Raw genomic sequence first — 24,593 nt, forward strand, 5'->3', positions numbered from 1 at the left:
TTCAAAAATCTGTAAACTCTGTAGTGCATTATCACTTGAATAGGCCAAATAATTATTTGAATGCCTACTCATAGACAGCTAGCTTTCAGTAAAATTGAGGCTTTGAGAAGAACCAGAAAGAGCTACCAACCGCACTGAAAGCTAAAAATAGGTATTTCGTTCTGGGTTCTTAAAGCAACTGAGGACTTTTTGATGATTGTTAACATACTGTGTCAAATCTAATGTTAGAATGATTAATTTGGAGTGATATTTCCTAATTCTGATATGAGAGTTTTTATAGTAGAAGGTGTTTAGTGTGAAGGTGATCTCAAAACGGCACTTCTTGGGCTCCCTCTTGAGAAGAAGCCTAAGCCTACCCAGCATAGCCAAAGCTGTAGCTTCACTGAAGCCTTGCCTACAGGTGATGACACTGGATCCTTCTGCTGTGTGTTTTCCCATGGGAGGAAAAAATTTCTTCTGGGGTAGATTCATTGACACTGGGATAGTATGGCAGATGTCAGTTGGACAAGTATCTGCTGGAGGAATGGGGAAGGTATCTGTGTTAATTGTGGTCATGTAAGAGAGAAGCTGGAAAACTGCTCCTGCACTAGGCTGGGTGATATGCTGTGCTGTCCCTCCTGTCCTCACGTGCACTTCAGGGTGGTTTAGGTATTGTACCAACGAAGACAGAAAGAAATACTAAAGGAAATGTTGCATGTTTCAGAATGAATTGGTTCAGTAAAATCCCAGCTATGCAAAAAAACCCTTTTAAACCAACAAATATGGGCTTTCATTTAAAGTGAATCAAAAGAAAGAAGAACTTCTGAAATTCTGGTGCACTTGTGAGATGAGCAATATGAAGATTCACATATATGACACTGTAGATTTTTACTACTGCTGTAGTTGAACAATTATCTAGGAGGTAACAACGCTGAAATTCAGAGATTCACCTCCTTTAACTTCACTTCTTTTAAGAACAGAAATAACTTAATTGGACCTAATTAATGTCTCATTACAATTTTGTAATCACATAAAGGCCATATGGATGTTTAAGATCTCTTCTAATAGCAAACCAGTTTTTAGTACAAGTTAAAAGTAAGAATACTGACATAAGGGTGGATGCTAGTAAGTCTATAGCATACCCAACTAAATGCGTAATACTGCCATTCCAGGCTGATGACTGGCAACCTTTCATAAACGGTATCTTTTATGTAAAAAGGCTTTTACAAGAAATGATTGAGTTTACATAAGACTGCACAAAATTCTTCCCTTCCCCCTTCTTATTTCCCCTCAATTTTGTAATGTTTTTGAAGGAGCAGGAGGTTTAGAGCTGAAAATGATCATTTTTCTTTGAAGTGGGCATCTGGGAATGTAAAAATACTCATTCCCGGTTTCCATTCAGTTTTAGTTTCTAAGATACAAATAACACTTAAAACACGCTAATCCCTTTACCTTGTTCAGGCCAGCCATGTGAGTTTACAACAGCTGAGGATCCATCCCAGCTATTTTTAATACTTTCACATAAAGATTGGTTTATCCCAATTTGCTTTTAAAGCATCCTTGGAGTGAGGCTCTATTTACTCAGCCCATATTTGAGTGTACTTTTACAAAATAGCCATAAGCACCCAAAAAGGTCAGGTTTGTAATGAAAACACCGCCAGACAGACTAACCCCCCCGAGGGGATGCTGCTAACAAACGGATTCGACAGCTCCTCACCAGGACTGAACCAAGCGGGAGCATACCGAGACACTCGGGGAGTTATATGCTCCCTTTCAGCTGCACTTAAACTTACCTCAGCCAAAGAATGAGACTGTTTGAGGTCTCAGGGGAACGTGGGCTCTGCAGAAGCTCAGCCTTGCTGTTTGGAAAAAGAGAATTTGAAAAGTCTGGCAAAACAGGGACTTACGTGTGAGACAAAGACACACCGGAGGAGGGTGCATGAAGGGACCTGAGAGATGGAAGTGGGGACACAGAGGCAAGAAAAGGGGCAAAAATGGAGTTCGAAGGGAGGGGAAAGGGAAAGAGAATTGAATATATAGAGCTGGAAAAGTAAAGAAAAAAAAGAAAAACAGAGAGAGAAGCAAGGAAGGAAACTCTGCGTGTGCTTTACTGACAGTCACTGGGCTCTGATGGCCTCCCTCCACAGGGGAGAGAGGTGCCCAAAGGTAGAGCCATTAGTTGGTAAACTTTGGCTTGTGTTGAATTTAAGTGGTGTGCGTCTGGGAAACAGAGGTCACCGATACAATTGAGCATGGCCTGGCATTAGCACTGGAAGGAGCTAGTGGTGCACTGCCTCTGACATGGAGGTCCCGTCTCCCTGCCCTGTCTGAGCATGTCTGACCATGAAAGGTCTACAGAGGAGTGGGGTGAAAAAAGTACACATGCGCATTACTTTTTTACTTGGCATTGACACTTCTTGGGTCAAGTGCACTAAACAGGAGTTGGGGTTGATTCAATTGTTACAGGAATAAATTTGCTTTGATGATGCCCTGCCCCAGAAAAGGCGAGATGCACCCTGTGTGTCATTCTTCCCCCCTACCCAGCTATGGACCAGCTATGTCTACAGCACTGCTGGAGCTCACAGGATGCTCCATGGAGGGGAGAAGGAGGAACATCAGGGCTGGGGCTTGCAGGAGAGCTGCTGGCTCTGGTGCAGGGCAGGGAGTTTGAGAAACACAGAGAGGTCATGGGCACTGGAGTAGAGACAGGCCTCCAGACTGGGTCCAGTGGCTGCAGGCTACTAGTGCCCTGCTGTGGGGTGGGCTCTAACCTGCCACGGGATCCCCTTACCTGCTGCAGAATCCCCTCTGGACCTTCTGTGTGCTGCCCTTACCTGCTGCCTGATGACTCCCAAGACTTGCTCCAGCATGTCCCCAATGTACTGACGGATATCACATTCAGACGTGCTGTGGAATGTCCCCAGCATGCTGCAGGACAAGCCCACCACGCTGTGGGATGTCCCCTAGCCAGCCCTGGGATGGTCCCCCAGACCTGCTGCAGGATGTCACCCCTAGACCTGTTGTGGAACGCCCCCAGCATGCCCTGGGACGTTCCGTGGGATGTCCCCTAGACCTGTTATGGCACGTCCCCAACATGCTGTGGCATGTCTCCAACACGTTGTGGCACGTCCTCCCCAGCCCTGCTGCCGGACACTCCCCGAGCAGCCTTTGGACGTTCCCCGGGGTGCAGCAGGATGCTCCCTCACCGCCCCGCTCCTGCAGCAGCGCACCTGGGCTCGGTGTGTGCGCGCGGCGGTCCACGGCGCTGCCAGGGCGGGGGTGACTCACGCTGCTGCCGCCGGCGGCCCCCGGCTTTATAACGGCTGGGGCGGCCGCTGCCACCGGCTCGGTTGCGCCGCGCCGCGGGGAGCGCAGGGGCCGCGGGACGGCACCATGCGGAGCTTGCGCGGCGCTCCGCCGGCTCCTGTGCTGCTGCTGCTGGCGGTGCTGCTCGCCGCGGGACACGGCGCCGTCATCACCGGGGTGAGCGCCGCCGTACGGCACCGCGCGGTCGGCAGGGACCGACGGCACAGACGGGACCCGGCACCGGCAGCCACAGGCGGGCTGCAGCCGGGCGGGGTTCTGCTCGGGGCTGCGGGGGCTCCGCCGGCAGAGCGAGGACGGGACCTGGGGGTCTGTGTGCGGTGAGGAACAGCGGGAGGTGGGGGCCGCTCGGGAGAAGCGGTGCCGGGTGTACGGGAGACGCTCTTCCGTGAGGGGTGATGAGAGAGGAGGGTCTCTTTGGGATAAGTGATAGCCGGGCTGGGAAGAGGAGCTGTGCCAGGGAAAGAGAGGCGACAGGCTCGGGGATCGGTCTGGGAGAGGTGGTACAGGGCGCGGGGGCTCTCTCTTCACTAAGCGATGCTGGAGCTGGGGGTTATCTCTGGACCAAGTGATACCTGAACGTGAGGGTCCTTCTAGAAGGAGGGATGCCAGGATATGAGGCATCTCTGCAGTAGGTGATACCAGGACCTGCGGGTCTCTGGGGTGAGGGATGCCATGGTGAGGGCTCTGTCCTTTTGGCGTGAGGGATACCTGCACTCGGAGGAGGATTGTCTCCAGGCTGGTCCGTGAGTGTGCAGGGACTCAGCTGCCTCTCTAGCGCTGGAGGCTGCCTCCCGCTTCCCTTCCAGCATCCCCGCTGCCCGCAGACATGTCCCGAGAGGGCCCGGATCGGGCACGGCGCTGCCGGGTTGTGCACCCCGGATGCCCTCTCTTCTATCCCCTCTGCTCGGAGGGCAGGCACTGGTATTGCAACCACCGCAAAACGCTCCTTCTGTTTTTTTTTTTCCTGAGTATGACTGTGCTGCTTTCTTCCCTCAACACTCACCCCTGCACATGAGTCCTCTGTTGTTGTTGTTGTTTTTAGACTTGAAATTTACTTTGGTTGTGAAAATATTTTTTTTTTTCCAGAGACATTATTTAACTCAGAGCATTGCATCACGCTGAAGGAAAATGGGTTTTTTTTTGGTGTTTTTTTTTTTTTTTTTAGTGTTTGCTTTGGATTAATAAGCCAGTGCTTGCATTCCTTCGAGAGGTTACATGTCTTCTGTAACCATCAGAAGTTGTGCTCCCAGTAGCCAGTTCCTCCGTGGCTGTCCAGGCTCCCCATCCAGACCTCACTGAAGTCTGTGGAAGGCCTCATAAGCATTTCTCTGGAAGTTAGATCAGTTCCAGGACTGATTAATTTTCAGAGCAGAGTGTGAAGGGATTTTTTTAAACTTGAGAATTTCAAGTTCTTTTTAAGTAGAATCATTCCCAGCACTGGAGGACCAGTTTGTACGTCTGTTGTCAGAGTTGTGGCTACACCTTGAAAGCATAATGAATCCATTCAATAAAGTAATTTTAAGCACTGAAAAACTGATCAAGGACAAAGAAAATTCAAAACGTAAAAATGGATTAGAACTAGAAAGTGATACTTTATTAACCATTGCAGTGCATTTCCAGTTAAACCACTTGGATGCATTTTTGGGTTTTGATGAATGCACAAATCTCAGATGAGAACTGACATAGGTTTTCCTGCCCGCATCCCCTGAGCCTGAAAAGTTTTCCTTTTTCTTTTCCTTTTTTTTTCTTTTTCCTTTTCCTTTATTTTCCTTTCCTTTTCCCTTTTCTTTTCTTTTTCCTTTTCCTTTTCCATTTAGGGACTTGATTGGAACCATTCTTACTTCAGTGGTGGTTTATGTGCTGACTTAAGTTGCCTTTGGAGCTGGCATTTCACCTGGGACTTTCTCCTTAAGCTGTATTTTACACAAAAGTGGGTTTAAGTGGGGTGCTGAGGAGGAATGTCCTTTATGTCATGTCCTGTGAAGATTTAGAGTAGTGGCATGAATTACACATTGCAGATAAGGTATATGCAGGAGCATTTGGGTTGAATATTTTTCAGAACTTGTCATACATTTTTGGAAAGGGACCCTTAAAAGTTCTGCCAGATGTATATATGTGTGTGTGAGTTGTAAAAGAAAGCACAGATACCCTTGCTTGGCTAGTGGTACTCCCCTCCAGGGCCAGTCCCATGGAAATGAATGGGGTTTGAAATACACAGCTGAGGAAAAAAGGGAGTTCAGGAGCTGTCTGGTGAGGAATAGCATTGCCTGTGACTCCAGCTGAGCAGTGGACACCAGCTGGACAACCAGCGTGTTGGGAGCAGCAAAAATCACCAGACCTGAAGGTTTTTTTGTGACTAGGACAAAATTAGACCATTAGAGTACTTTTATTTTGAGAGAGGTTAGAAAGCAAACATTATCTACCTGGCAGGCAGTAGTTTTATGGCCATATTAGTCTAATAAGTAAATACTCTGCATGTTGGGCTCACCTGTAGCATAGAGCTCTCTGCTTCATTAAATGTGTGTTTAGGAGGAGTGTGAGCTGTTTGGGTAGCACACACTATTTAATGGCTTGACCCTAATGCAACAGCTTCTTCTTAAATTACTGTCTGATCTGTAAACACATAGTTTGATTGGGCTTCTGCTGGTTGAACTTGTGTAATATTTACCCAGTGGAGTACAGTCTAATGGCATTTATCATTTGAATCCCAAGGTAAGATCTGTAAGCGAATGTTTGTTCATACACAGTTTTCCCCAGAGCCGTTATCACATTCTCTGAACATTTTCACAGGTTGCCTGTTTATGAGTGCCTTTGGTCCATCAATCCTCCTGTCAGACATTAAGAAAGTGGGGAGTTAATTCAGCTTTCCTTTGGGGTGTAATCAGAACCTTTAACTAATGGCATTTCTCATCAGAGAAAGGGGACTGTTTTTTGCATTAAGCTTATCAGACTTTTTATTATATGAAATTTTGGTTAAAAAATAGGCAGAAGATGTGCAGTGAGTAACCTGTTTCCAAACTCTAACATGTCAATTGCTCTTCATCATTTCTGTATTTTAAAACATACCCAATAGTTTGCATTTTGGTTTGTGCTTATCTAAGCTGTATTGGGTAAGTGCCTGAAATATTTCCCTCCTGCCTTGCGGGGGGAAAGCTACCACAGCAGCTTTTTCTTGGATTTGGACACTTAAGTAAGGTTTTTCTTATTACATATTTAAGACCACTTTTAGTTACATGTAATTCTAGGTAACAACCACAGAACCCATATTTAAACTTCTATTTTAGCTACTTCTACTTGGACTTTAACAAAATTATCATGGAGTACTGCAATGCAAAGGCACTCAACCATGAGGTAGTATTATAAGAAAATAGAAGGAATAGTTACCTAAAAGACTTTAAATTAATGGATAATATCCCATCTTAGCTTCTCCATAAGACAGGATTCCTGACTGCTTGGTGCACTTGGTCCTTGCACCTGCCTGAGTGCACTCAGGCTCCAATCTGAGAAAGCAGAGTGGCACACGCCATGGTCCATCAGTGCTCAGAAGCTGGGACTGCAAGTCTCTGACAGTCCTGGATTTGGCCCTGAGCTCTCTATGGGATCATGGCTTTAAACATTCTGAGCTCAACTGTGAAACATGCCAGGAGCCTGTACGTTCAGATCCATGGGAGCCATAAGTATTGCATATCAGCCTTAAATCTGATTATTCAGCCTTAATGAGCCATGATAACTTGTGGGGTGTCAGAGGCAGCTCCTGAGCACCTGACCTGTCCTATTTCTGGAATATATTTATTCCTAATTTCATTTGCCTAATGCTGTATTGAATTCCAGGCCTGTGACCGGGACCATCAGTGCGGAGGAGGGATGTGCTGTGCGGTTAGCCTCTGGATCCGCAGCCTGCGAATGTGCACGCCGATGGGAAATTTGGGAGATGAGTGCCACCCTTTGAGTCACCGAGTGAGTATGTCACCAGGGGGCTATGGCAGGGCAAAAAGGAACAGGAATATAGTGCACTGTACCTCACATTGTAGTAAAATAGGGAAATATCCCATGGGTTACAATACCCAACCATTTGCATCTGTATGGAAGTAGCGCTGAAGGTACCCACGTAAGGAAGTACATTACTGTCAGAATTATGCTGAAAAGAATCTGAGGATGAAAGTACTACACAGCTCCAGACTGTTTACTGATTAGTTTGTTGTTGCTGTTTTGCATCATTATATGATCCAAACCAGCTTTAGCAGTTCCCAAGCCCAATGCTATGGGTGTGAGCAAGAATATAAGCAAATGCCACCAACCCCTACCAAGATCCCGTCACAGACAAAAACACCACCAGTCAGTGTTCGGACGCCCAGTGCATCATTGCACCATGGTCCCTGCCGTCAAACAGCAATGTCCCCTTGTGCTCCAGAGGCTGAGAAGTTCAAAGCTCTGCTCAATTACAGTTAAATTCTTAAATCTTCTGCTGTGATATTGGGGACCAAATTATCATTTTTTACTATGTAAAGTACCAGGTTCTTTCTTGTGAGGGCTCTTTACATTAGCAGAAGTCTCAGGATAAAAGAAATTGCTACTGGGCAAATTATACTGTCTGATCTATCTTAAGCTAATTGCCTGCATAATTACAATCAGAGAAGACCTGTCCACCCCAGACTTACAGTCACTGATGTTTATAAGCTTTATGAGGTTAATTTTAGATTACTCACCCCATTGCCCTTCATGAAAAACATGAAGCAAATTGGTTTACAGTAGTATGTGAAATTAGTTATTTTTAAGGATGGAGAGTTTACTCAGCAGTTTCTCTCCCCTAAACAACTGCGTAGCGGGCAGCTGGGAGGCTAGCTGCCCTGAGCACCAACACCTTTCACTTGCCTGCAGTTCAGGTACAAAGCAGGCACCACCATGGCCATGCCACCACCTTGGGGACCTCCGGAGGAGCATGGAGATACCCTGGAGGAGATGGCTGGCAGTTGGGTTTCTACCTTCTAGTTTCCTTCTCAGCAACTAGATGGCGTTGGCTTGATGCCGTTAACAATCTCAGCTGGCATTGCAGAGGCATGGTTTGCAGGCAGGGGAGGTTTGGCAGGTCAACACACAGAGCTGGCAGCACGAAAGCAGCTTTGCTGCCGCTATGCACCTTGCACATAACCACCACATCTCTCCCAGGAGGTCCCATGTTTCCTTTTCACCCACAAACTCCCAATGCCCCGTAGTCATTAAAACCAGTACTGGGCACACAGCGTGGTCACACACACTGGCTCACCCAGCATCACCAGCAACATCTCCGGGCACATGGGCTCTGCCTGAGCAGGCAGAAGCTGCACGCCTTGGCAAAGCTTTGTCCTGCAGAGCTGTCACCTGCTGCCTGTCCCCAGCCGGGTGTGTTGTTAAAGTCACATCTTTGGCGTGGGAGTCCCGCTGAAAGCAACGTTTCCTTGCAGCAACTGTAATGTTGGGAATAAATCAGTCGAGCTGTCAGAGGGCTGAGCAGTACCTCTGAGTCAGACTTACCAGCCCCAGGAGCTCAGGTTTTTCTGCAGTGCTGTGCGTGGGCACCCGAGAGGTGTGATTCCCGACAGGGAGTCCCCATCACCCACGGCTGGTGGTCTCTCTGCTGACTCTGGGGCAGAGGGGATCACAGTGGATGGCATGGGGAAGCCCACAGCAGCCTAGAGCTGCTTTTCAGATGACGCTAGGCAGGGGGCTGTGGCTGGCCTAGGGCACTGCAGGCAATGTGAGAACCCCACTCACCCCCTGCACCCAGTGGGGTGTCACTGGAGTCCAGCAGGTCCTTGGCATGATGAACAGGGGAACGTGTGGGACTTCTTTCCTTCAACTTTCTTACAGAGAAAACTGGCACACTGATACAAAACAAACTTGGAATATTACAATTACAGGCCCAAAACACCCAGAAATCTGGAAATGAGGGAATTAGGGCTGCCTGCCCAGCAGTGGCTTTGTACCTCTACGCTTCCCTTGCTGCATCCAGCCGGATGCTCAGTGCACGCTGCTGGCCGGCAGCACTGTGGCTCCTGGCTGTGCTGTCCCACCAGGCTGTCCTGCTTGGCTCAGCTCATGTCCTGGCAAAAGCACAGCTCCTGTAAAAGACAGAGCTTGTGATCAAGTTGTTAAAGAGTGTCAGTGCATGTGCATTTTGTGGCGCAACTGAATTTGTTTAATGCAGTCCATATGTGTGCTCCCTGCAATACAGTGTAGCTGGAGGAGGGTGGGATGAAATGAGAAACCTCCGCCCTGGGGCGAAAAGGATCCTGCTCAATGAGAGTCAAGATGACTTCCAGAGGTCCCTTCCAGCCTGAATTACCACGGGATCCTGAGGTTCCCAGGTCCTGCTATGCAACTGACAGGCTGCTCTGTGCCATATGACAACGCAGGAATCAGGGCAAGTAGGCACTGTACACGCTGCAAAAACGTGATGCTAAGGGCCAGTGTAGTTACACAACAGAATCCTTTATGAAATGGGAGTAAATGCAGAACATGTGTCACAGATACAGATTTACACGGCAACACAGACTGCTACATTTTGCTCTTAACTGTGGTTTGACTAGGGAATGCAGTGGGGTTGCCTTTGCTATCTGCCCTCTACCTCCCGTGCTGCAGCTTGTGGGGATCTCCTGCTGTGGGGAGAGGAATGACATTCCCAGTATCCCCACTATTCATCTAAATCCATCTCCCTGAGCATCACCGCCCCTGTGCTCCCTGTCCCTGATGTCTCTTCTCTTCATCCCCAGGTTCCCTTCTCCGGGCGGCGGATGCACCATACCTGCCCATGCCTGCCCAGCCTGGCCTGCGTACGGACTTCTCCCACCAAATTCAAATGTTTACCAGACTTCAGAAAAGAAGATGTGTTTTTTTAGCAGGAGCTTTTCTGCACTAGAAAGAGCCTCTCAATGTATTTGTTTTCTCGTTGTTGTGACGAACAAGGTACTTGCCAGGGGAAACCCTTTACCATACTTTCCTGCCTCACCAACATTAAAACTGAAGATAAGATGCTGTGCTGGCCAAGGTTTTCAGGAGGGACTCACAGTGGTGGCTGCTTTCATTTTGGGGTGAGCAAAATGGCATCTGCTAAAGCAATGCTGCTTTCTGAGGGCAGGAACTTTATGATATCTGAACCATCTTGTGCTCTTCACAGTTCCAGCTTATCCCCAGAATGAAAACATCCAAGATTATTGTCAGTTTTGGAAAACTCTGGCCATGTTTTTACACTTTGGAATGTCTGAATCGAACTGAGAGTTGAATAATTGCATAGTGTGAAGCATATGACAACTGCCAAAACCCTGTATTTATGTTACATTTTGTATTTTATTAAAATAACTGTATTTTAAGTTAGGTACATCTCTAGGGTAAAAGATCAATAGATGTAGTTTTTACACTTGCAAAAAGTGGACAGTGGAACCAAAGCATTTCAATATTCAAAGCATTAAAAGATTTTGTTATTTTAGTATTCTAATATGAGAAGTTGTCGTTACTTGAGTTGGTGTAAAACTACCTGATCATCTCAAACTATGTATTAAGATGTAGTTTATATTAAAAAAGGAACCCTGAAGTTTATTGTAATGGGCTGCCTGACTTCTTGTATATGTATCAAATTTGCTGTGTAAAAATTCTGTATCAGAATAATGGCAGTATATGATTTGATTTATTTTAATATTACAGCATTATTTTGTCATTGTGGTTTTCCATTTTTATTCAGTGTAATCTCACCCAAGCTAGCAGAGCTCCTTATGGATAGTTTAGCAATGGATTATACGCCACTGGCTGCTTTTAGGGCAACTCAGCAGTTGACCAGGAATGACATTCTCAATCAAGTTGCAGTCTCAGACGATGGAGGAATCTTGGTGTAGCTAATATGAGAGGTTTTTCTTGGCACATGCCTCAAAGAATCAACTTTAGCCCAGCAAACATAAAATTTGTGGGGTTTCTATGACATACTGTGCAACATCATATTTACTTGTCAGTCCCTGGAGCTGGAATTCCAATAGTTTGTGTGAGTTTCACACGTTTCTTACTCTCAGACATGCAAACATATGCTGGAACCAGACAAGTGAAGTCATTCATCTTTCAACAATCAGTGCTTTGCTGCTGATGATGATAGAGGGGGTTGAGAGAAGTTAGCATGCTTGCATTAAGGCATACACCTGCGTTACTTGAAGATGAGAAGTGAGTTTAGCAGGTATGTTCCACTTGGCTCCACAGACTCCCTGAGGAGACAGAAAGAAGCAACTGGGCTTGTTATTTTGCCAGATCTGTGTGGATTCTGCACATGGTAGAAAAATCAAAGTCTTGAGAGACAGCCCTGCATCTTTCTAGCTCAAGACAGCCCAACCCCAGGGCTCCTACTCCAAAGCCTATATATTTTGTGTCACCCTCTGCAGTGGCAGTACAGCAGCTGTGCAAGTGGCAGCAGACTCAGGTCCTGTAGGGAAAAAAACCCAACCAACCAAACAAAAAAGAGAGTGTGAGGTGCCACCAAATGGTAACTTTATATGTGCTTTTCATTAAGGTGATCAGGTACAAAGTGCCTGCATTAGGTCTGAAGTGTTAGGGAGGCTCATCGCAAACCCAATGGGCTGGATTGTGCTGGTGAAAGACCAGCTTGTTAATGCAGTGACATGTAAGCACTGGAGAAATTCCCATAACCTGGATTGAAAAGCAAACTCAAAACCTTATCCTACCACTGTCACTCAGTAGTGGGGCTCCCCAAACACCCTGTGCACCCATGCAGTCTGAATCTGCAGAGCAGGAATGCAGTAGGAGCTTGGAGCTGCTTTTCTGTCCATGTCTAGCAGTATAAAATTAGCTTAATACCATAGACTTTGATTTAAACTCAAAGGGAAATTCAGGAAGGAAAATAGAAACAGCCCAAATCTGTATGTGTCCCAACTCTTACTCCATTCATTATCAAGGCACATTGTCATGATGCTCAAAACAATGAACTATAGCAGGAAACACCAGTCCTGCTTCACATCTCCTACCAGCATCAATCACCAGCGACTCCACTGAAGGTAATAACCCTGGTTTGTATCAGTGTAAATGAGTGGACAATTATATCTGATGACTGCCTTAGACCTGCCAAACTGAACTCCTAGGAGAGTTTATCAGACAAGAACAGAGCAACTCTGCAGTTGTAATTTGTGCCAATTGACTTGTGGGATTAGGCATTTATCTGGGTAATGAGAACAGCCTCAATTACATGAGTCCAAGGTTCACACCATCTGTAGGAGATTGAAATACTCCTGTCCTGCAGACACTCCTGGACAGGGCATTAGGAAGGTGCTTCTCTGAGGGAGATGTTATCCTGTACTTGTCCTCGAGGGGCTTTTCCACACCTTCCCTGCTGCTGCTGGAGTGTGGCTGATGATGTAAAAGAGCTAAAGGCAAAACCTCCCTGTCCTACATTCACACTATATTCACTTGGCAATAATTATTATGATTCCCCTTTTAGTAATTTAATTCTCATTATCTGACACAATGAAGGTTAGCTGATTTGAGAGATCATTCTGGAAGGAAGATGAAGCTTCTGCACCCCAATTCTTCCCTAAACTCTGTCCTAATCAGTTACCTTTTCTCCCATCCTGAGGGAGATTTCCTAACCCAAGCACACCTGCAAAGTCGCTTCGACTTCTTTCTGCAGTGGAAGGGGTAGGGTTGAAACCCTTTACCTTTGCTTTACCGCGATAACAGGTAAACCAGTGACCGCCAGAAGTATTTCGAAATGTAGATGGCCCCTCTGCTTTTCCCTTGAGGCAGCTTTTGATTTGGGGGGCACAGGAAACTCAATGCATTGTGACTGATGGAAAAGGTGTCCAGCTTCAAACCTGCTCTGCCACGCAAGGCTTTTTGCAGCACCTTGTGCTGCTCAGTTTTCCTCAGTACCACCCTGGCAATAACCCCAGGCCAGGAACAGCTTCCTCACCTGCCTGGGAGGAAGGGAAGGGGACAGGCCCTTGGAGGAGAAATCAGAAAAGAAAAGAGAGGAAAACCTGTGCAGCCCTAGAAACATCTTTGTGAAAGGGAAAAGCCTCATTCTCCAGTACATATAGCTTGTTAAGAGAGTGTCTGGTTTAAATGCTTTCCTCTGTTCACTCCACTTAGGAGATCTGTGCCAACATTTGCTTTAATTTTATTAATATTGGAGTAATTAATTATTAATAGAAACATGTGCATTAATTTTTAATATTATATGAATATTGATATTACAGATATGCTATAGAATAATGACGATATCCCACCACGCTGTAGGAGTTCCCATGTTTGTTACCAGATTTTGGGTTAGCAGACAGCCATTTCAGGAAAGGACACCACCACATATAATGAGCTGCTGCCTTAATTTGATTACATGCTCATTAGGAAAGGTGAAGCAAGGTGTTTCAGGTTTGTGGGAGCACAGCTGCTTGAGCAAGAATGCACTTGTAAGCCTGGGAGGAAAGCTCTGTTGCTGAGCAGGATAAAAATCCAGATGAAACTCAGCTTCATCTGCATTCCCCTGCCCACAGTTCTCCCTCAAGGAAGTGTTGTCACTAGGAAGAAAAATATGTTATAAAGCCTTTGAATCAGGGGGTGGCACAAAATAAATTCTCCTGACTGTGTGCAAGTGAAGCTCTCATCTGTATGGGTGCTTACCCAGGAGACTGGTCACCCCAAGCACAACCCTGGTTTTATAGTAGTTGAAGTGAAGCTAGGTAATACAAGGCTGAAATTATCTGTCTGGGTGGTTGAGAAGACAGTATGGACAACGCTTATTGGTATGGAGCACTCTTAAGGTAAGAAACAAGTTAGCATTGGTTTATTTTCTTGTGGATGGGCTGAAAATGTTAGTCTTGTTACCCTGAAGCTCTGGTGTGTTGGATGCTCTTACAGTGCAGCTGGTCAAAGGAACTTTGCTAAGTTGCTTCCTCAGTATAATGCACCATAATGACGTATGAGAACAGCAAGTATGACCACAGACTGAGGTCCTTGCTAATGTTTCCCTGCCCTAGTAGCTCTCTGATTTGTTATTACTGCACAGATGGATGTTCAAAAGAAACAGAAGGTGCTAAGAATCCCTTGATTTAAACAAGATGTCTCAGGAATTTGATCTTGACAATGTGTAACATGTTTTCCAGAAGGAATTAGAAAATTGCAGGAAAGAAAAAGACTCTGCAAATACAAGAGGATTTTGATAACAGCAAAATCAATGTGCCTTTTTCTACTCCATAGATATGAAATGCCAAAGCAGCAGGGGTACAGCTGTTAGACTAATCAATAATTTTGAGCACAGGAATGGAAACAAGTTTAATACACACCAAACAGAGTAAATCACTTATCATTCTTCAAGGAGTCTTGAGTGCGGGCACATCTAGCCCAGTGCAGCAGAATGCATCTCAGTAATTTAGCAGGGCATATTCCCCTGTATGGTCCAGCTGCCTTAGAGGATGGTTGTAACCTTTGGGTCACTGCCTGGCCATCAGGGCTGGGAAAGGCTGACTATGGAGGGCTGAAGCTGAGTAAGCCTGGTGCACTGCAGGGAGAGTGGATGGCAGCATGTTTCATGGCAGGGATTACAGTGCAAGGTAACAGCAAAGTGTGCAGGAAAGGGGGAATGAGCAATATAAACATACCCCTGGCAGGGGTTTCCCAAAGGTCTGAGTGTAAACAGCTTAGTATGGGGGGGAGCTTTAATGCATGGACAATGTAAAACTGACAGTCTTCTCTGCAAACCCCAGTTTGCCTGGTGAAGTGGGTTCATGAGCCAGGAGCACTCAGTGTATCCCTTCACTTGCTGGGAATCCCATCCAGGCCTCCCAAACCCCGGCACCATGCCTCCAACACAGCAGCGCAACACGTGGAAGGGATTAAATCTGGGTTTAAATGTAATGCAGCTTTGTAAATCCCAAGGCTGTAACACGGTTCAGAAGCAGACTGAAAATATGGCCTGGTTCCAGCCAAGTGAGCAGTGCTGAGCCTTCTTTATTTGCTTTTGCTCTTGTACATGTGAGTGCACTCATATCATTCCATGCAGATATTTGCGGGCTCTTCCAGCACAAATAGGCAGCTGCACCTCTTGCTGTGAAGAGTTGACAAACCAGCAAAGCTGCTGTTACTTTCAGGGGGTGCAAAGCTGGGCCCACTCTTTACTTAGTTCTCTAGGCTACACTGGAGCACAGGCACCAGAGCACATTTCTAATGCTTTTATGGGACCTGCTGGCAAGGACAGACAGGGAGAGGCACTGGTGAGACTGCTGCAAACACGCTCACCCTTCCTAAAGATTTCACTACATCCTGTCAAATCAGTAGGTTTTCTTTCCCCTCCCCAGTTTCTTCTCTCACATGGGTGAAACTTTGACAAGAAGGTTCCCCACCCCTTCAATTTCAATGGCAAAATTTCCTGACCATGATGGGGTCATAATTTAAACTTCCTCCCCACCCTGGTTTCATTAAACTCCCCCAAGTCACTAACAAACCTCCTGCACATTGCAACAGAGCCTTCAACTGTTTGGATTTGGTTTACATCAGCACTTATGCTCAGATATTGCACAAATGGAGAGTAAGAATAAGTCAGTCTGGCTGAGACTTTAGGATCTTTCGGGTTAGGAAAACTAGCACTGGGAGCTCCATCCCCAGCAGCAGCACTGTGGGCAGGTCCTGCAGAGCCTGGCTTCTGCAGCATCCTTCATCACCTTGCTGGAAAGCAATTTGGCGATGCTCAGCCTAAACGTGTCCTTCTTTGCCTTCACACCATGGCTCCAAGCTTTACCTCTGCCTGTGATTCTGCTGGCTCCTTGGCTCAGCTGCCCATGTTCTCCCCCTTTTAGTCACACTGCAGCTTGGCTGAACATATTGCACGTTCATCCGCCTTCCTCCACACCCAGATGTCTCCTGAGGCTCCCCTAAAGCTCACTCCCCAGGGCAGCTCAGCCCCGCAGGCAAACAGATCTGATTCCTCTGCCTGGGGTCACTGCAGCCCCATGGCACCCACGGGAGCATCTCCTTTCCCTCTCCTCCCCTTGCCCTTGGCACAGCACACTGGGGAGCCTGCTGCGTGGTGTGAGCATGCAAGGCCTAATGAGGGAGGAAAAGGAATAAGCCCACTTGATTTACTCAACTATCAAGCTACTCAACTGTTTCCTTTCCATCACCCTCCTGCAGATTGAGTGGTTCGATGGAGTGAGGTAATATTCCACTAAATCATTCCTCTTTCTCTCACTGTCAGAAAGCACCCAGACTTCATGCCTTCCTTCTGAATCTTCCTGTGTTTCCCTCTGTGGATGTTTTTAATGACAAAGCCATTTTAGCTCTACCTCTGGTGCAATTCCTGGCAGAAGCAAGCACTGGTATTTACAAGGTATGATAAAACGTGTGTTGTAAAACAGTTAGCAAAAGGAAGGAGTGAATCACCGTGCGACAGAGAGGGCTCCGGTGCTGCTCACTGGTGTTTCTGGTTTATTCTTCTCTGGTGTGCTCAGGCTGAGCCTCAGACCCGGTGCAGGGATGGCACTGGGCAGGCAGCTGGCTCCGGGGAGGTGCGCCGTGGGCAGGCGCGCAGGCTCACACTGCATGTCTCACAGATGGGGGGATCCATTTTTTTTCCCTGGGTGATTTGTTCCAATGGTTAATCATCCTCACACAAACACAGGATTATTTTGGTTTTAATGACACACCAGTAAATAACACTCAGAACCTTTAGGATGGGCTTTCTCTTCACCAGGTGATCTCTTGACTTCTGCCTCCTCTATCAGCACTGTGATGACTGCCTAAAATTGGGACTTCACAGCTTCCCTGTGCCCTTGCAAGACTAGCTTTGAACTTGAAAGCCTCCTACACAAAGTGCTTTGCGCTATCAACCTGGTCACGGTCGATGTGAAAAATGTGGCACTGAAGAAAGTGGCTTTCCAATAAATACATCCACAGTACAACCATGCATGACTCGAGATCAAAGACAGAGTGCAAGTACCGAGGTCATTAAACATGAATAGAAATACAGAAATGCAACAGCTTGCATTAAAGGCTTAGCTTGACTTTAAAGTTTAGTGATGAAAGCTTACGTAGTCAGCGATTGTTCACCCGAGATAATGCTCTGCTCTTGCCATCAGTAGTTCTGTGCTTTACAAAGGTGAGTAAGAATAATTAATCATTTTTCAGATAAAGCACTGAGGTGTGGGGCAGTTAATGAGTTGTACTAAGAGAAAATAGGCTTAAAGATGCTCAGCATCATCAGCTCTAGGGAAAATCAGAGCACCACAGACGTCAGGTCTGTTGGAAAATCAGCTCTTGGTCACTGCTCCTACAGCCAATGGATGAGTGAGGATTTACCCCCCACAAGGTGAATGACACAGCATCAGAGGTCACCAGCATAAAACCAGGTTTGGGGTAAGGTTCCCATTGGCACAGCCCCAGCACAGCAGAACTCTGCACCAGTTTTTAAGAGACAATTTCACTGACAAATTTTCTCTCCATCTCTTGGAGATGCCACAATATTCTGAAGCTTAAGAACATGATAGCATGGGAGATGATTCCTGGTCCGTATCACCACAGAGTTAATTGTAGCCTGTGCGGTGTTTTGAGCAGCCATAAAGGAAGCTGTGCTAAATAGAGGATTTTAAGGGACTTCTATTGGAAAACAGCCCCCCTGCTATGTTTCTAATAATCTTTTGATTTGCAGCATAACTATCTAATCAGCTTTCTGGGGTATTCTGATACTGCACAGAATCATCTAATGTGAAGCCTAAGTTGATGAAGTGCCTTGAGATACTTAGCACCGCATTCTACCAATGTGTCTTACTCTCTCCAGAGCCTCTTCTTCTCTTGGGGTGATTCGTGGCAACCCTGAGCAAGTGCAGATGCTAGAAAGGAGCAAAGTGACTGCTTAACCCTGTGGGGTGAGTGGCAGAGGTCCAGCCAAACTCCACACATCCTTTGTTGGGAAGGGAGGGAAAACGCCAGCTTTGCTCTCCTCTGAGCTCAGCACAACATGCCCCAAGGCAGAACTGCAGCATATGGCAGAGCAGCCTTCTGGAGGTGTAGCTGTATCACAACCAGGTAGAGCCCAAGGAAAGAACTGCTGCTATCAGACTAAACCGAACTCCTGCCCTTTTCCTCAAGGCTACAGGGCAACACCATTCTGGGAGGCAGCTTTGTCTCCGTGGTGCGTATCTGGTAATGGAAAAGCAAATGTTAACAGGCTGTGGGCTATGCATCCCCCTGCTCATCTTCTACCTCTAGCACGACCACTGAATGAGACTTTTACCAGGTAAGATAATTTGGCTGGGGCCAATTTTTTCAGCCCTTTCCTAACAAACTCTTTCCGAATCTAACAGTATAGCTTGAAGCACCCCACAGTATTTGAAGCATTGAGTGTTGTGTATCGGATTGCCACAGGCACTACCCAGTGTGATTTTTCAAGTTGACCTGACATTTAAGTTCAGGCTAAAAAGCTCCACCGACTTAAAGATTTTGACTGGGAATGTTTGCAAGGAATGTGTTAAATACCTGGTGAGTGAGGGAAGATGCCAGCAGCAACCAAGATTCTTCCAGAGCAGCTCTCAGTGCAACTGCAATTCTTCACCACAGATATGCAAAAGCAAGCACACTGTGACCTCTGAGCCAGACCACAGAGAATCTCTGGGGGAGATATCTTGGTATTTCCTGTGATACTCGGCACTTGTGTTGCCCAGAATATGGAAAACAATCACACATCTGCCTGGAGGGGTACAGAGAACACTCAATCTATATTCTGGTCAAGCACAGGTAGATGGAAGAGCTGGGAGAGCCCTGTCGCCATGCAGCTCACCAAACCCTGCAAGTACTTTGAGTTTTGGTCAGTGGGGATGAGGAGAGGGATTCAGACCATGGGAGCTTTTTTGCAAGTGAGATCAGCCCTTGCATAAGCTGCAATAGCTTCCCACATGGATGTGGGAAGTTAAGACCCAGCTCCCACTGAGTCTCAGCCATTAGCACTTCTGAGACCAACAGCACTCTGGTTTTGATGGGTAGCTGGGGGTATAGAGACTTAGAGCCATACCTTGCAGGTCCCAACAGCATCAGCAACAGCTCCTTGTGCTCAGCCCATGCTCACTAATATTATTTCTCTCTCTGTTATCCAGAGCAGGTTTTCATCCTCTCCAGTACTCTTCCCTGATCTTGGCCAAAACATTTAATCTCTGTGACCCACTTTCCCCACATGCAGACTAAAGTACGCTTTTAGAACATGTTAATGCTGTGCTTTGGAAATGCTATTTTTTTTTTCTTATCTTTGTTCAGATTTCAGAGGAATATTTATCCTCTGGTGCCTCTCCAGCCCCTTCTGGTTTTCCTTACTTTCTTGGTGTACTCTCAGCCAGCAGGACAGACTTGCAAACTGGTGTTTGTTGGTGTGCTGGCACCAAGAACTGTTTCATTTTCTGCCATGCGTCTGTCCCTTAATATTCAGTTTCACATTTTCTGGAATGAAGCCCTATTGTTCAACACCCATCTAAACCCTGAATTAAAGCTACTGGAGTTTCTTCTCTTTTTATACTAGCATGGCCAGGATCATAATCTGCCTGATATTACAAGTACCTAAAATATAAAATTAGCTTCAAACAGAGCTGATTTTGCTCTCAGTGTATCAGACGTCCTGGCACAGCCCTGGAAGCTACATGCAAGCAAAAGGCATTGCATAAAGGTACTCTTCTGGAACTTTTCTGTGTCCTTTTGTTATAGTAAGGCTGAGTCTGGTTGCCACTGATGGGTTATAGCAAAGCATCTGTTATCTTCAGGGGCTAAGAACTGGACTTGCCCACTCACAAGGGCATCACTGAGATGGGGGATGCCTATGCACAGAGATTAGCATTTAATACGCAGCACAGCTTGATAAACTGAATCTAAATAAAACCATCAGGTCACTCAAAGGTGATTTTTTTTTTTTTTTTTTTTTTTATTCCCCCACATACAGATTGACTATACAACTTGTGCTTAATTCTTCTAGAAGTGAAAAATCTGGTCCTTGCAGCTTTTAAGGAGGTTTTAAAAATAACTATTCTTCCATCTCTGTGGTTTAAATAGAATCACAACCGTACTACTTATAGCCTGGAAGAGAGAGAAGATGCTAAAATATCAGGCATTTTTAACAGAGTATGAGAAAGAAAACACTGGGTTGGGTACCAGCAGGATTAGGAGAAGGCAAGATCTGTGTTAGAGATCACAGCCTTAGGCCCCTACCTAAGAAGCTTCTTAAGCTTTAATAAGATACTGCAAAAATTGGAACCCTGCCATAAAGACCTAACAGTAAAAGAGGCATGTAAGGTATAACTGGAACACAATTCCCAGCAATAGCACTGTGGTTTTGCCCCCAAGTCTTTGTAACACCATTCTACCCCAGTACTCTTTAAAATTCACCAAGCTATCATCTGATATTCCAGGATGAAAATATAATTAGTACTAATAACCAACTTCTGCTGTGATCTGAAGCTCTTGACAGCTTTCCTTCTGTACCCAGATGCATTTTCCAACAGCTTTGGAACTGATCATTAAGTCTCACTTTGTTTTCAAGATACTCCATCCATTTCTTAGCCCAGATCTGGCAGTATCAGTACAGCCCCATCTTCCTCCTGCCTACCTTCTATGCAGCTATACTGAAAGTTCAAATTGCAAACTTCTTAAGCACTTTAAGAAATATTGCCTCTCTGGTGTTTAAATCTGAGTTAGGGATGGAAAGCAAGACATAAAACCAAACTAGAAGCCCCACTTCACTCAATTCCTTGCCTAAATCTAAAGCCACCATAGCCCTTTTCTGATCTGTTACACACACCTCTTCTGTGCTCGTTTCACAGTCAGGACAACTATTTCTCAGGTCGTGCCTAAGAACTTTGGACTAGTCCCTACAGATACAGTTTTAGCACAGAATGCTGCGTGGAAATTGAGCTTCTCTCTGTCATTTGTGTGCAATCTGCTCCAGCACTGCGATGATCAGTGTTTGTTAAATGTCATATCAGAATGAAAGGACAGCTTTCTCTGAGATGGCTATAAAGTTGTGTCAGGATCCCGCCATCAGGCCAACAGCTGAAATACTGTCAAAGAAGTTGCAGAACAATACAGCAGGTTAAAATGCCATGCTTACTAAATGTACATTACCCATTAAGAATATAGTTTACGAATGAGTACAGTATTAACCAAGCCACCATGTCAAAAAACTGCTTTGCCAACTAAAATTAGCAACCCATAATTACACACTCTATCATTAACAGAGGAGTGATTAGCTAAACCAGAAATTTGGTTTCAGGAGACAAAGAATTGTGCTATTTAAACCTGTTGCCCATCATGAACTTAAGTCTTCTTAAAAATAGCTTTAGTCACTTTTATTGGTATAAACACCTAAATTGAGATCTAACAGCAAATAAGGATTGTGCTTGTCCATAATAACCTCAGCTGCAAAATCTACTCAGACACAAGACATACAACCTTCCACATAACACAAGTTATTTGCCAGCAAAGCAGAATGCTGCCATTCTGAAACAATTACATACAGTAAAGGTTTTCAATATTTTATTAAAGAAAACAGTCAAAATGTGCAAGTATTACCCAGGTTTGTAGATAACTTCCTATAAAGGCAGTAAAATATGAATTTCAATCTAGGTTTTAAAAACTGCTATAGTTGCTTATTTTTAAAGTTGGTATTTTAAAATCACATTTCACAAACAGTTCTGAAATCTTACCAAATGAATAGTGCAACAAGAAAATTGAAATTAGTTCTACACTGTTTGCATGTCAAGCAAAAGTTATAAGTAACTGCTTCAAATACTCAAACCATTGGAGAATGAATGAACCCAACAGCTCCCACCAAAAACTAACTTCTGACCACATTAGGAATGTCCTTTTCTTGTTCTTCACTTAAGATCAAATAATAAGAGAACAACACCTCTTGAGGTCATCAAAAATAACTTTAGTAGAAAATTGTCTTGGCCCTTATCAAATATTACATGAGTAAAATTGTTAAGCCTTTATCAAAACAGACAGGAATAGGGAAACAAAAAAACATGTCATGGCCTTAATCCGTATCTGTTGGAATTATGTCTAGAAAGGTTAGAAGCAAGACCAGAAACTTGGAGCCCTGTTTTTGTTTTTAAAAACCACACAATCACAAAGAAAACCAGCTTCTTACTGCCTAAGGTTTGGGGGTGTTCTGCTCAAGTACCTGTCCCACAGACAGCAACCTTTTATGTTCTGAAGAGAGCATAAGCAAAATATAGAAAAATAAATAAAACAGCTTCTTACAGCCTAAGGTTTGGGTGCTGGGTGGTGGTTTAGTCTGTCCCCCACAGGTCACACTCTCTTGAAATCATATGCAGAAACATGGAAAATTATATCCATCTTTCTTTTTTTTTTTAGAAAGAGAAAATCCCCCCCTACATCCCAAAGCTCTTGAGATCACAAAGGATGGTGCCCTGGGTGCTCTGGATGCTTTGGCAGCATGGGAAGTGGGCTCGGAGACAGACCCTGAGCTCCTTGTTGAAGATGAAGCAGAGGATGGGGTTGACCCCTGCCTGAGCAAACGTCATCCAGACAGAGGTGGTCAGGTAGACCTGGGGGATGGAGCTGGCCTTAATGAAAACCCGCAGGTAGCAGGCCACAATGTAGGGGGACCAGAGGAGCAGGAAGAGCAAAGTGATCATGTAGAACATCTTGCAGAGCCTTTTCTCCATCTTAAACTCCTCCAGCACCAGCAGCCTCTTGATCTGGCTGTGGGTGGCCTGCCTTATACCCACGAGGGTGGGCGGCGTGGGCCCCCTGCCAAAGCCAGCCGTCCAGTTCGCAGCTGCTTGGCCGGTAGCTCCCGGCCCATGGAAGGTCCAGTTCTGGCTGATGGCTGGTACCAGCTGCGCTGGCTTCATCTTGCGGTGGCCATGGATGAAGAAGAGCAGCTTGATGTAGACCAGGTGGGTGGCAGCAATGACAGCTGCCAGCATGAGCATGAAGCCCAGCGTGTCGTTGGCCTTGACGTAGCGGTGCTCGAAGATGCACTGCTCCTCCTCCCGGATGAACTTGTAGGTCCCCACGTCAAAGACAGGGGGGAAGGCCATGGCCATGGAGAGGGTCCACACCATGCACACCACAGCCAGGCAGGTCCAGCCCGTCATGCGCTTAGCGTAGAAGCGGTGGTGGGCAATGGCCATGTAGCGTGTGACCCCCACGCAGAAGAGCAGGAAGGCGGCGTGGAAGCAGAAAAGCACAGCCAGGAAGGCCAGCACCTTGCAGCTGAGGGGCCCGTGGGGCCAGGCGGCCCCGCTGCGCACCGACAGCATGACGAAAGGGAAGCAGGCCAGGGAGCGGAGCCCGTCAGCCAGGCAGAGGTCCAGCAGCAGGTAGTAGGGAGCGCGGTGCAGGTGCCGGTCCTTGAGGATGAGCCAGGCGAAGAGCACGTTGCCCGCCAGGCTCACACAGAGGATCAAGCCCAGGGTGGCCAGCTTCAGCCCGGAGGCGCTCAGCAGGCCGCCGGCGCTGGGCAGGTGCGGGCTGCTGCTGCTCCCCAGCTCGCTGCTGTTCGCCATCGGGTCCTTCCTCCTCCTCCTCTTCCTCCTCCTCGGCGGCGCCGCGCAGGCAGGGCCGGGGTCTCAGCGCCGCGGCAGCGCGCCGGGGCCGAGGGCCGCGCCGCCCGGAGCCCCCATGCCCGCCACCACCGGCCTCCCCCCGCCGCCAACGCCGCCGCCGCCGCCCCGGCGACGCGGGGCGCTCCCGCCGCGCTCCTCGCGGGCCATGCGGATCCCCTGCGCTAGGGCCGCGCCCGCCGCCACCGCCGCCCCATGGGGATGGGGGATGCGCGGGGTGGGGTGTGGGGGGGTCACACACAAGGCGCGGAGCGGCGCGGAGCCACCCACCCCCTTACCGCCGGCGAGCTGCTCCTCCGCGCCGGGCGAGGGGCCTGCCGAGCCTGCGCACAGCGGCGGCGGCTCTGCCCAGCTCCCGCCGAGGACAATGGGGTAAATCCCCCTCTCTCCCTCCCTCCTTCTTCTCTATCCTTCCTTCTCCTCCTTCCCTCCGCCCTGCCTCCGCCCCCCGCGCAGCCCGGCCCCTGCGGAGCGCGGGGCTGAGTCAGGCGCGCAGCGGCGCGGAGCGGCGCGGAGGTCCCGGTGCCGCAGCGGGGCTGGGAGCGGAGCCGCCCGCAGCCGTGGTCCCCGCCCTTGTCCCCCGGGGTGGGGCTGGGCGCGGAGATGGGGCTGGGAGGCAGCGGGGGCAGCGCGGGGTGTCCGGCTGCCGTGTGCGCTCGGGGAGGCAAAGCCGGTGGGGAGCTTATGGAGATGATGTGAGCGTGA

At 47.2% G+C, this 24,593-nt stretch overlaps 3 protein-coding genes across 3 annotated transcripts in view; 2 read left to right on the forward strand and 1 right to left on the reverse strand.

The window, feature by feature from the left end:
- The first annotated feature begins 3,214 nt into the window (after nucleotides 1–3,214).
- Nucleotides 3,215–10,996, forward strand: PROK2 (prokineticin 2). Its single transcript, XM_061456207.1, has 3 exons — nucleotides 3,215–3,462; nucleotides 7,138–7,263; nucleotides 10,056–10,996. Exons 1-3 carry the CDS (start codon nucleotides 3,373–3,375, stop codon nucleotides 10,179–10,181), a joined length of 342 nt encoding a protein of 113 aa, XP_061312191.1. The 5' UTR covers nucleotides 3,215–3,372; the 3' UTR covers nucleotides 10,182–10,996.
- Nucleotides 10,997–21,811: 10,815 nt separating this feature from the next.
- GPR27 (G protein-coupled receptor 27) lies at nucleotides 21,812–24,441 on the reverse strand. The gene has a single exon (XM_061455726.1). It carries the CDS (start codon nucleotides 23,829–23,831, stop codon nucleotides 22,689–22,691), a length of 1,143 nt encoding a protein of 380 aa, XP_061311710.1. The 5' UTR covers nucleotides 23,832–24,441; the 3' UTR covers nucleotides 21,812–22,688.
- EIF4E3 (eukaryotic translation initiation factor 4E family member 3) overlaps nucleotides 24,097–24,593 on the forward strand; it is a 28,620-nt gene continuing 28,123 nt past the window's right edge. Inside the window, exon 1 of the mRNA XM_061456217.1 lies at nucleotides 24,097–24,260. Coding sequence (XP_061312201.1) covers nucleotides 24,097–24,260 — 164 coding nt within the window. The remainder of the gene's footprint in view (nucleotides 24,261–24,593) is intronic.

This window comes from Pezoporus flaviventris, unplaced genomic scaffold (genome assembly GCF_033815535.1).
Source record: "Pezoporus flaviventris isolate CSIRO_AGI_PZ_B2104156 unplaced genomic scaffold, CSIRO_AGI_Pfla_v1 ptg000021l, whole genome shotgun sequence".
In the NCBI taxonomy this organism is placed as follows: Eukaryota; Metazoa; Chordata; class Aves; order Psittaciformes; family Psittacidae; genus Pezoporus; species Pezoporus flaviventris.

Bases quoted from the DNA above. Each gene is read 5' to 3' on its own strand.
- PROK2 (XM_061456207.1), top strand. From the start codon at position 3,373: ATGCGGAGCTTGCGCGGCGCTCCGCCGGCTCCTGTGCTGCTGCTGCTG. The intron at 3,463-7,137 runs GTGAGCGCCGCC...ATTGAATTCCAG, and splicing joins ACGGCGCCGTCATCACCGGG to GCCTGTGACCGGGACCATCA. The intron at 7,264-10,055 runs GTGAGTATGTCA...CTTCATCCCCAG, and splicing joins GCCACCCTTTGAGTCACCGA to GTTCCCTTCTCCGGGCGGCG.
- GPR27 (XM_061455726.1), bottom strand. From the start codon at position 23,831: ATGGCGAACAGCAGCGAGCTGGGGAGCAGCAGCAGCCCGCACCTGCCC.